This window comes from Neophocaena asiaeorientalis, unplaced genomic scaffold (genome assembly GCF_003031525.2).
Source record: "Neophocaena asiaeorientalis asiaeorientalis breed wild unplaced genomic scaffold, Neophocaena_asiaeorientalis_V1.1 scaffold275, whole genome shotgun sequence".
In the NCBI taxonomy this organism is placed as follows: domain Eukaryota; kingdom Metazoa; phylum Chordata; class Mammalia; order Artiodactyla; family Phocoenidae; genus Neophocaena; species Neophocaena asiaeorientalis.
In genome coordinates, this window is record NW_020173679.1 from 8371116 (window position 1) to 8383485 (window position 12370).

Here is a 12370-nt window from a genome sequence, read left to right on the forward strand (position 1 = left end):
GCCTAGCAAAGCTTCACTGGCCTTCTGATGTGTGCCGGAGAGAAACAGCTCCTGGCGTAGTTTCTGCCAGGACTTCACAGCCGGTATTTTGCACAGCTGGAGATGACTGATGAGTGATGCATTTTACAAGATCACTATTTTAAGAATTCTTTGGCCACCCTGAGTGAGCGCTGCCCAGGAAAAAAGGCATGCATAAAATGTTCGTTCCTTTCGTAACTAAAATTAGGATCTTAAATGGTCTCTTTACTTTTCACACTTTACTTCCCTTTCTGTGGTAAAGCCAGGATGTCTTTTTTGAATTCTTTTTGTAGTTAGTTTGATTGAATGTTCTTCTACAAGGTTCTTCTACAATTAGTTCTGCTACGCATCTCTTGTTTTTTAAAGATAAAGAGGGGACTTCCCTGGTGGTGCAGTGGTTAAGAATCCACCTACCAATGCAGGGGACACGGGTTCGAGCCCTGGTCCGGGAAGATCCCACATGCCACAGAGCAACTAAGCCCACGTGCCACAACTACTGAAGCCTACGCTCTAGAGCCCGCAAGCCACAACTGCTGAAGCCCACGTGCCACAACTACTGAAGCCCACACGCCTAGAGCCCGTGCTCCGCAACGAGAAGCCACCGCAATGAGAAGCCCACGCACCGCAACGTAGAGTAGCCCCAGCTCGATGCAACTAGAGAAAGCCCGTGCACAGCAACGAAGACCCAATGCAGCCAAAGATAAATAAATAAATTTATAAAAAAAAAAATAAAAAATAAAGATAAAGGGATTTGTATATTAAATGTTCTTCTATAATGTTCTTCTACAATTAGCTCTGCTACTAATCTCTTGTTTTAAAGATAAAGGGATTTGTATATTCCTAAAAAAAAAATTGAAATCATTCACCTTAGTAACTTCTGATAAAGATAAACCTGATTTTAAATTACTACTGATTTTTACCAACCTTTTAAAGTTTAATTTATTAAAGAGGATCACAATTCCTTCCCCCATTTACTAACACCCACACTGTTTCAAATTCCCAAAAGGAAAGTCCACAATACCATGCTGGAGAATTTCTCATGTGTCAGCTTCTGCAGTTTTTCTCTGCAAAGGAGCTAGGATCACCCCAACATTCCTCTCCTCACTCTCGGAGCTATACAAACTATGCTTCTCAATATATTCCTGGACAAGGTCTGGTACCAAGTAGCGAATGCTCTGGCCCCTTCTGAGGGCTCGCCGGATCTTTGTGGATGAGATGTCATTGGTGATCCATTCATTCACCAGGTGAATGTTGTTCTGGTGTTTCCACAGCACATCGGATTCGTAGATGAATTTCTGAGCATCATTTCCAGCCCGAGTAATACATATAAGCCCATAGTCTCCCACGATTTTGGCGATATCCTCACCCTTCCATAGATTGGGCACACCAAAGGACTCCAAGAGATCTGCTCCACACAGCAACTTCACCTTTGGCACACCTGGGAAGAAAAAGAGAACAGAGCTTCAGGGTTTGCCTTTTTTAAAAAAAATATTTATTTATTTATTTGGTTGTGTCGGGTCTTAGTTGTGGCAGGCGGGCTTCTTCGCTGCAGCTTGCAGGCTCCTTAGTTGTGGCATCCAAACTCTTAGTTGCGGCATGCATCTGGGATCTAGTTCCTGGACCAGGGATCGAACCCAGGCCCCCTGCATTAGGAGTGCGGAGTCTTAACCACTGTGCCACCAGGGAAGTCCCAGGGTTTGCCTTTTTAATAAGGCCCTGCATCAAAATGAATGCGTATGTGTGTTCTTCTGGCTAAAGGGTTCATAGTTTCTATCAGATTCAGATTCTCTAAAAAGAGATCCAGGATCCCTCAAAAGTTAAGGTCGACCTCCTGCAGGATAAATAAGCTCAGGGTGCCTCTGACTCTCCCTTCCTTCCATCATAAAACTAACAAGGGGTGGAGAATTCCCTGGTGGCCTGGTGGTTAGGATTCCGGGTTTCCAATGCCATGGCCTGAGTTCAGTCCCTGGTCGGGGAACTGAGATCCCGCAAGCTGTGCAGTGCAGCCAAAGGGGAAAAAAAAAAAAGAAAAAAAAACTAACAAGGGGCATTTTCCAGGCACCCACACATACTGAATATGAAAGTAAAATACAAAGGGGGCTTGCTCAGCTCTAGAGTCTTATCAGCTATCATTGGTAAGTCCTGGCAAAACATACAGACCTTTTGTTTTTGTTTGCTCTAGTGATTTCTTTTGACTAAAATCTTGTCTTTGTTCAGCCCACTTCCTCTTCCGTCCAGGCCTTTCCAGTACAGGTGAGTCCTGCTGCTGATCACAGCTACTGGCTTCCAGCTTCTCTTGATGGTGTCTATAAAGCAACAAAGCAATAGAACATTTCTCTTTCTCACTATGCTCAACTGAAACGTCATCCCTCTGGAGATGCCTAAGAGCCTCTGATGCAATGTTAAAGGTTGGGAGCTGTTAAACACATTTAACCACAGGTACAATGCCCAACTACTCAGAATGGATGCCTTCGAGTACATAGTACTGCTGGGTCAGAACGGATGCTGGCTAGGATATGGCATGGCAGCCCTGGGCTCTGGCTGTCAAGAATGGAAAGCAAGGAAAATCCTGGGAGCACAGCAAATGGTAGCTATTACTATTCTAAGCTGTATGTGTCTGTGTCATAAAAACAAGCATTAACATTGATTACAGAAAGTAAGTCCCCTAAATACCAATGAGGTCCCTTCTGAGAGCACGTTCATAAGTCCAACAAAGTTGGACTTTGTTGTTCTTAAGTCCAACAAAGTTAGCCTAGGTACCCAACTAACACAATCGGCTATATAGTACTGTGCTGTAATAGGTTTATAATACTTTTCACACAAATAATACATAAAAAGCAAACAAGTATATACTGGATCCCGACAAGTAATCTCTTAGGAACAGTTTCCTGACTCCAACTGCAGTTAAGGAGGCATGACCTTGAAAGAAGCCACCACTTCTACTCTTCCAGCCCTTTCAACATTTCTGAATGAGTACCTAAAATCCCTTTCTGCTTAAAATGCTCTATTTCCTATCGTAACCCTAACTGATATGGTTAGAACCAGAAGGTTCGAACTCTAAGAACAGACATTAGACAGGTTTTTCCAAAAGTCCTGGTGTTTTATACTCAAGAGAACATTCAGTAATAATTAGATGTTACTCACTCTGGTTTCTGAACCCTTAAACTGGAGCTGTTTCAGCGTTCTGAGCACGGCAATTTGTGACAACCCCCATATGCTGTCAGAGAAGCAGCTCCCAGAACCAGCTCTCTCCGTGATCAAGCATCATGGCTTCTCTTCCTTAAATTACCTGCCTCTCTCTTTTATACTTAAGAAGACTGACCACAGTAACATCATCTTACAACTTTACCTTTCTCACTTGGGGCAGAGACAGGCCAGGTGTGCTTCCTCTATTCTTTAATAGGGATATACAGTTAACAAGTGTGCAAACATCTCAAAACACAGTGACAGCCATAAAGGCTGAGCACCACCCACACCCTGTAACCATGTGATAACCTCACACAGGAATGGCATGGCAAAGCTGACTGCACCATGGATACCTTAGCACCGTGGCAGTCTCTATCCAATCCTGTTGAAGACTTTCCCATGTATCAACTTCCAACCATTTTGAGTTCTTGGTGGCGAGTTCTGCCATGATAACTCGGTGATGGGCAGAGATGAGTCCTTTCTTCTTATATGCATCGCCGACGGGAGATATTATGCCTTTGATAACTTCATATTTCCCTGGGTAAAGAATCAGATTTGATATGAGGTATTATAACAAATTAGATTTTATGCACAGGAAATATCATCAATATGGTTTCATAATCACAGATTTCCCCCCTCCTCCTTTTTTCACAGGGATCCAGGTTTATTTATTTACTTTTAATTGTGGTAAAATATACATAAAATTTACCATTTAAGCTATTTTAAGTGTATAGTACTGTGACATGTTGTACGACCGTCACCACCGTCCATCTCCAGAACTCTTTCAACTTCCCCAAGTGAAATGTCTGCACCCATCAAACACTGACTCCCCATTCCTCAGCAGTTTAAATTTTGATTGATGTTTCCAAACTGCCTTGTAAAAAGCCTTAATCTATTTGTATACACAAAAGCCCATTCCTTCCCAACAGCTGATATTTGACATTATCAAGTTTAAAAACTTGTGTCAATGTGATGGGAAGAATATATCTCATTTTTTATTTTAGTTCCCTGATTATTAGTGAGTTTGGACACCCATCCACCTATCAGCACACAGCATGATCACTTATGTAACAAAACAAAATAAATCTGTGTGTATGTAGGGGAGAAAAAGTTTTCCTCGACCCTCTTAGGGTCCCTGGCGGGGTGTGAAACTGACAAAGATAGATTAACAGGAGACAAGCATACAAATTTACATACTGTAAGATTTATGTGACACGGGAGCCTTCATAAGGAAATGAAGACTCCAAGAAACAGTTAAACCTAAGTACAGTAAGTCCCCTACATATGAACCTTCGAGTTGCGAACTTTCAAAGATGCGAACGTGCGTTCTCATGTCCAATCACATAAGTTAGTTAACATGTCTGGCGTACACTGTCACGGGCACCACATCCTCTACGAGTGGTTGTGCTTTTGTGTACTTTACAGTACTGTAAGGGTACAGTAGTATAGTATCTTTATTTCTAGCTAGATTTGCGAGAGGACGACTTCACTGAACTCCTTGCTGTGCAACACAAGGAGCTTATTAACGAAGCTGTGATGGAATTGGAGGCCCAGAGAAAGGACGAAGAGAGAGGAGAGGAAGAAGTAACTGAAGAACTGAAGAGATTCACGACTCAGGAAATGGCAAGGGGATTTTCTTTATTTGAGGCAGCACTGTTAGTTATTGAGGCATAGGACCTGAACATAGAACGGTACACGAAGGTTGCGGCAGCCGTTCAGAATGCAATCCGGGGCTACCAAGTCATCTATGATGAGAAAAAAAGAGCTACTACCTAGATTGTTTTTTCAAGACGGTAGATGGAATTGAATCCAACAAGGAACCAAGGAACCAGAACCTGTGCCATCAACGTCAGGCGTGAGTGAAATTGCAGCTTGCCCTCTGTCTCCTGTTGCTGACGATCCTTCAGCTCTACCATCTCCCACCTCCTCTCCCTCCTCCAGTCAGTAACTCTTCTTGCCTGTTCACTGGATGCCAGCCCCTGGATGCCAGCTGTTGTCCTGTACTACTGTACTTTTCAAGGTACTGTACTGTAAGACTAAAAATATTTTATTTTTTGTGTTTGCTTGTTTTTATGTATTATTTGTGTGAAAAGTATTATAAACCTATTACAGTACAGTACTATATAGCCAGTTGTGCTCGTTGGGTACCTAGGCTAACTCTGTTGAACTTACAAACAAATTGGACTTATGAACTCACTCTTGGAACGGAACTTGTTCTATATAAGGGACTTACTGTATTTTTATGCTAGATTAGATGAAGGGTAAACAGTCATGGCGGAATACGATAGGGCAAAGAGTACAAGGTAAGTGTAGAAAACTCAGGGGAATTTAGCAAAGAATGTTTGCTTGACTTCCCTTTGTCTTCAGAGATAAGGATGCTCCTTTTCTCCGGGTTTAGGGAGAGCACCTCTCACATGAACGTTTTACGATCTGCTTCAGGGAAGAGGGGTGGAGGGAGGAGGTCAGAGTGACCTTCCTGCCTCTGCTGCTTTATCAAAGTCCTTCCGCTTAAAATATCCAATATGCCAAAGTGTTGTATTGTAGGGCAGTGCATCCTGAACCCCATCATTGCTTTTGGCTACTCTTCCTACCTGTTCCATTCATGTAGTCCTTGGCCAGCTCAAACAGCCTGAGGTGCATATTGGTGATAGGATTAAAGGAACCACAAGCAAGGAGAACCACTTCTGTCTTCTCTGAGTTTTCCATGCTGAGAATTTGAAGTTGTAGATCTAAATGGAAAACTCTGACACCTCTCTCATGGTCTACAAAGGAAAAAGAAAGTAAGTTCAGTTACAGGGCTTCTGATGTCTTTCCATGTTCTCATTCCAAAGAGGTGGAATAAATAGTTAGCTTCACTGACTATGCTGGGTGAATTGCAAAAATGACCCCTTTTCTCCACCCTTCCTTTTCATTGTGAATTTGCAGCTCTTACCACAAAGGGATGGAATCTCCTTCGCACCCTTTGTGACTTGCTTTGGCCCAAACAATGTGGCACATGGGAAAGTGTTCCCATTCTGAGCCTAGGCCTTCAAGGTGTTGTACACTCCCACTCTCTTTTGGACTCCTGCCCCTGACATGAAAACAAACCCAGGCTAGCCTGCTGGAGGATGACAGAACTTGCAGGAGAGAGCTGGTGCTCCAGCTGACAGACAGCTAACCATCAGCTATGTGGTTGAGGCCATCCTAGACCGTCCAAACCCCAGACAATCTGCTTAGATGCACGAGCAAGTCCAGGTGAGATTAGCTGAGCCTGGATCAGATCAGCAAACCCACAAGCTGAGCCTAGACTCATGAGCAAAAATGAATGTTTGTTTTGCAACTGCACCATTGTGGCCGGGTTAACAGATACAATGACATTATCATCCACCAAATATAACTCCCCAACAACCCGTCCTTCAAAACCATATTTTGCCTCCTAGTCAACATGGTCATGTTATCACTTTCAACTGAATAACAGTTTACAACGGACAAACTCTTTTCCATATCAGTTATTCCATTTGATCCTTCCATAACCCTAATGAAGAAATGCAAGGCAACTGAGTTTAAAATTTTATTAAAATTTTTTTATTAGGGCTTCCCTGGTGGCGCAGTGATTAAGAATCCACCTGCCAATGCAGGTTCGAGCCCTGGTCTGGGAAGATCCCACATGCTGTGGAGCAACTAAGCCCATGCGCCACAACTACTGAGTATGTGCTCTAGAGCCCGTGAGCCACAACTACCGAACCTGTGTGCCACAGCTACTGAAGTCCACGCACCTAGAGCCCACGAGCCACAACTATTGAGCCCGCATGCTGCAACTACTGAAGCCCACGCGCCTAGAGCCCGTGCTCCGCAAAAAGAGAAGCCACCACAGTGAAAAGCCCGTGCACCGCAATGAAGAGTAGCCCCTGCTCACTGCAACTATAGAAAGCCCATGGGCAGCAACAAAGACCCAACGCAGCCAAAAAATAAATAAAATAAATTAAAAAAAATTTTTTTTAATTAAACGAATTCATGTATATAGATTTGAAATCATAGGGTGACAAAAGGTCCATAATGGAAGCAACAGTCATTGGCCATATCTCACCGACCAACCCCTCCAACCAAATCCCTAAGAGGCGACCACTTTTAACTTTTTCAGCTATTTCTTCTGGTCGAATCTATCGTAATTCTATATTATGTGCTTATAATATTATTTCTTAATTTATTCAAAGAGTGTCTATTTACTTTCTCTCATGATCAAAGAAAATTAGCTCATATACCCCCATTACACTCAGGCTATATACTTGGGAAGTTTGGGAGAGAGTTGTGAGGGTGTATGAGAGCTAATCCTCATAGATTATGTATGGGGGGAGAGATAGAGAGAATCTCTAGTTTATGCTGAAAGTCACCTTCTCCCACAATTCTGAAGGCATTGCTTCTAGACTGCAGTGCTAACAGTGAGAAATCTAAAGTCACTTCCAGTAATTCTGATCCTTTTAATGTGGCTTATATTATTTCTCCCTTGAAGCTTACGAGAACTCTGTCCCCAAATATTCTGAAATTTTACAGTGATGTTCTCCAGTGTGGCTCTATTTTCATCTATTGTGCTGGGCCCTGAGCAGGCCCTTTCAATCTCAGAACTCATAACCTGCAGTTCTATAAAATGTCCTTGAGTTATTTCATGGATGATTTTCTACCTTCCATTTTCTCTGTTCTTTGGAAATGCCTAAGAGAGCTGAAGCACCGGGACTGGTCTTCCAATTTTCTTACCCTTTCTCTTCTCTTTTCCATCTCTTACCTTCATGCTCTAATTTCTAAATATCCTCAAATTCATCCTCCAATCCACCTATTGAGGTTTTCATTTCTGCTATTATACTCAGTTTTTTTTGGGGGGGCCACATCTCAAGGTTTTCAGTATCTTAGTTCCCCGACCAGGAATCGAACCTGGGCCCTCGGCAGTGAAAGTGCTGAGTCCTAACCACTGGACTGCCAGGGAATTCCCAATACTCAATGTTTTAGACCTTTGTCCTCTGAATGTTCCTGTTTATGGTATTCTGTTCTTGTTTCACCAATGCATTACGCTCTCTTATTTCTCTACCAATATTAATGATACATTTTATATTTCCTTCAAAGAGCTGATAGGAAGTTCTAAGTGGGTAGGTAGGGCTTCTGCACAGTGGGCTTCATTGTATGGTAACTTGGCTGCATTACAGGTCTTTCTCCTGGGATTGGTCAGCGTCCACAAAAAAAGTATCCTCCAACCTCCTGCCTATATAGCATAACAGTTACAAACCCCTGCTCTGAAATCAGGCTGTCCAGGTTCAAACCACAGCTCCAATACTTACATGAGCTGGATGACCTTGGGCAACCTAACCCTAGCCTAACCTTCCTTTTGCCCAGTTTTTCTGTCTTAAAACAGAGAAAATAATATTACCTACCTCATGATTATTGTGAGAATTAAATGAGACAATACACATATGCTACATAAAGCTGCTTTTGGCAAGTAACGAACACACTATGAATATAGCAATTATTTATGCTGCATATCATGTTGCTGTAATTCAACTCCTTTTTTTAAAAAAATTATTTATTTATGGCTGCGTTGGGTCTTCATTGCTACATGCGGGCTTTCTCTAGTTGCAGCAAGAGGGGGCTACTCTTTGTTGCGGTGCACGGGCTTCTCATTGCGGTGGCTTCTCTTGTTGCGGAGCACAGATTCTAGGCGCAGAGGCTTCAGTAGTTGTGGCTCACGGGCTCTAGAGCACAGGCTCAGGAGTTGTGGCACACGGGCTTAGTTGCTCCGTGGCATATGGGATCTTCCCGGACCAGGGATTGAACCCTTGTCCCCTGCATTGGCAGGTGGATTCTTAACCACTGCGCCACCAGGAAAGTCCCTCAACTCTTTTTGATCTTCAAAAAAAATTTATTTCAAATGGTTCAATCAACTATTATTACTCTACTGAATCTGTTTTTTCATGGAGGCTTTTTTCCTGAAATTCTTTCTCTAATCTGGGCTGAAAATCTCTAACCCATTGTGCATCTGTCATTCTGAAATATGACATTTCACCTCTCTCCTAAGGGAGATCCCCTATTTCTTAGAACCATGTCATTGTCAGTGTTTTACTTCCTAATTTTTCTGGAGCATATCCTCAAATAGCTTCATAATAAAGGGCAAATGGGAGATAAAATAAATGTCTTTATTCTTCCTTAACTGAGAGAATTCTAGGCTGGAATTTTCTTTTAAAATTATGAATGCATTCTTCATTGTTTTCTGGCACCGAACACTGCTGTTGAAAGTCTGGTGCTATTCTGATTCTTGTTCCTTTTCATGTAACCTGCTTTGTCTTTTTGGAAGATCTGAAGCATGTTCTTTTTATCCCAAATGCCATAATGATGCATCATAGTGGGGGTCTTTTTCATTCATTGTGCTGGGACTCAGTGAAGCTATCTCCAACTCAAAGCACTCAGTTCTAATTATTTCTTTAATAAACACTCCCTATTAACTATCAATAAATAAAATACTTTCAGGAGTTCCCCGGATGCCAAATTGCTCAAAGTGTTTTGGGAACTTTTAGGGAATCACCTGTAGAGCCTGAAGTATTTTTATAATTAAAGTTGAAACATAACGAATGACAATAAAGAAACCAACATTTGGGAATTCCCTGGCGGTCCAGTGGTTAGGACTCTGAGCTCTCACTGCTGAGGGCATGGGTTCAATCCCTGGTCAGGGAACTGTGATCCCACAAGCCGCATGGCGTGGCCAAAAAAAAAAAAAAAGTAAACTAACATTTATATGATACTTTCTAACTTACAAACTACGTTTCATGCACATTATAATTTAATTCTCACCATAAAAGAACAAAAAATGGCCAAAGATATTTAGTTTGTTCCAAATAATAACCTATTGTTAGATATTTAGTTTTTCTAGTTAATCATCTATCATTGGTCATTTAGATTTATCTAATTTTTCACTATTACAAACATCTCAAAGAAATAATAAGTTGAGAATGAGTTGGAAATTAAGGCTATAAAACATCTCACTGTGTACCTGTAAGCCTTGCCAACACTCAGAAGACCTGTATCAGGACCATTTGTTTGTAGCCCAATTGTGTTCAGACCCAATTGTCAGTCTGACCAACTTACTTTTGCTCAGATGTTATGCTCGCGTGAGACAAAGTTAGTGAGTGGCAGAACCAGGGCTAGAATTTAGGTTTCCTGACTCCTAGGTTCTCTCTCACCAAAAAGAAAAATTCAAGATAAATTGGAGCTGTGTAGATTGGAAATGAGCCCTTCTGGCTGAGGAGTTGCGGAATGTGAACTTCAGTTCCTTAGACAACAGGAAACTGACAGTTTCTGAGCAATGGAGTGACAACAGGGTTCTAGAAAAACAATGCTCTAGAAAAACAATGCTCTAGAAAAATAAGGTGACATGAGTGTTTAAAAATCCTTATATGGTTGTATGATCTTGACCTGATCACTTAATTCTGTGTCTTAAGTTTCCTCAACTGTAAAATAGAGATCATGATATGTTACGACAAAGTGCTTATGACGGTGCCTGGTGCATTGTCAAACAGCTACCAAATAAATGATAGCTGTCATTTGTGAGGAAAGTGATAATACTGATGATGGTGATGCTATTGGATTAACTGGAAGGGGCAAAACGATAGGAAGGCTAGTTACAAAGTAATGAAAGCTTCAATTTAAGTACAGTCAGTGGGAATGGAAATTAGGAAACATTTATTCAATAAATACTTGAGGTCTACTCCAAACAGTGGCAGGGATCACAGGGACACTGCTAATTGTTAATAGGAAATAAAGGAGAGAAGAGTCAATAATGCTCCACACAGCATTAAAAAAATGAGTTCACTGGTTAGAATGATTTAAATGTCCTTTCAATTATCATCCCAAGGATGATACCAGGATTCACTTGGGGCTTGTTCCCCCCCCACACTCCTTATCTGCCCCCCCCCAATTCCCATGCAAAGTACCTGTGGTATTATGGAGTGGCCCTGGGCCCACAAGGAAATCAGGGTATCTGGCCAGCTACTGAGCATGCTCTCAAGGACCGTGGTGGAGGGGCTTGATTCAGCTGGAGTCCAGCATCAGTTCCAGCCGCACCCATCTCAAGTTTCAGGTACCACTCCCCAGGGGGACTAAGCTGTGAGCTGAAGAACAGTAAGCTTGAGAGCAGGAGGTGCAGATCCCCTGGGAGCTGCTGGCTGTGCAGGGAAGGATGGAACAAAGAGCTTGAAGCCCCTCCCTGACCTTGGGGGCGAGCTCAGGTTTCCAGGTCCTCCCCAAGGGAAGGGGTGGGGAAGGGGCTGGGGGAAGCTGATCTCTCAGCTTAAAGGAAGCTTTCTCTCTTTTCACATTCATGACCTGTCTCAAATATCCAGCTCAGTTCTATTAATTCACTGTTAACACAGCCAGCTTTAGACTTTAGATCCTCAAAGCCATAGAAGAATTAGGTTACAGCGAGCTTCTATGTATCATAGCTTAGAGTGGCTTTCAAAGAACAAGGATCTGCCCCTCTCCATTGGAGAGTACTTCCTCCGTATCCCCGAAGGGTTCGTGTGGAGGGAAGGGGGCCTCGGCAGGTGAAGAATGAGTGTAGAGGAGGTCTGGAAGCTCTAACGGGACTGTTCTGGGTCTTCCTTGCCTTTTGCTCCAGGTGCTCAAGGACCAGGGCCACCATGATTCACTTCTGTCTGGCTCATACAGCCTATCACTTGCACTGCTGGCTGCCAAGATCTCATCAGCTCAGGCTGTAAGTGTCCCTCATCAGCCCACTGTGGCAAAAAGTTCATTTCTTCCTGAGGCTGTCCTGAGGTTGAAGTAAAATTTATTTTCAACTTTAAAATCACTGACTTTAAGTTTCAAAAACATTGATGTGTAAACATTAATGAAACATTTTGTAAACATTAAGTCAGTTTTTAAAACATTAACTTAAAAAAAAAACTGTTTGGCTTTTCTTGTCACACTTCAGAATGCTCAATATAATTAAATCTATTTTGACCAACTGTTAATGCAATTGACTTGACAACTTCTCAGATTTACACCTCTAAAGGGACACTATTCCTTTTAAAATAGTAACCTTAAACATGTAACCATATTCTAGTTCTAACAATGTGCCATTGCTTTAGTCTGGGGGTATATATATATATATATATTTTTTTTTTTTTTTTTGTGGTACGCGGGCCTCTCA

At 42.2% G+C, this 12370-nt stretch overlaps 1 protein-coding gene across 5 annotated transcripts in view; it reads right to left on the minus strand.

Moving 5' to 3' along the window:
* Positions 1-693: 693 nt before the first annotated feature.
* Positions 694-12370, minus strand: part of NMNAT1 (nicotinamide nucleotide adenylyltransferase 1) — a 24027-nt gene continuing 12350 nt past the window's right edge. For 4 of the 5 annotated variants that reach the window (XM_024749798.1, XM_024749802.1, XM_024749803.1 and 1 more), the window contains exons 2-5: positions 5796-5966; positions 3558-3741; positions 2179-2324; positions 694-1456 (exon numbers count right to left, since the gene is read on the minus strand). In XM_024749798.1, coding sequence (XP_024605566.1) covers positions 1056-1456; positions 2179-2324; positions 3558-3741; positions 5796-5910 — 846 coding nt within the window. In that variant the 5' untranslated portion in view covers positions 5911-5966 and the 3' untranslated portion in view covers positions 694-1055. Of the gene's footprint in view, positions 1457-2178; positions 2325-3557; positions 3742-5795; positions 5967-11153; positions 11973-12370 lie in introns of those variants that run through there. The other variant, XM_024749801.1, reaches the window with a different exon arrangement.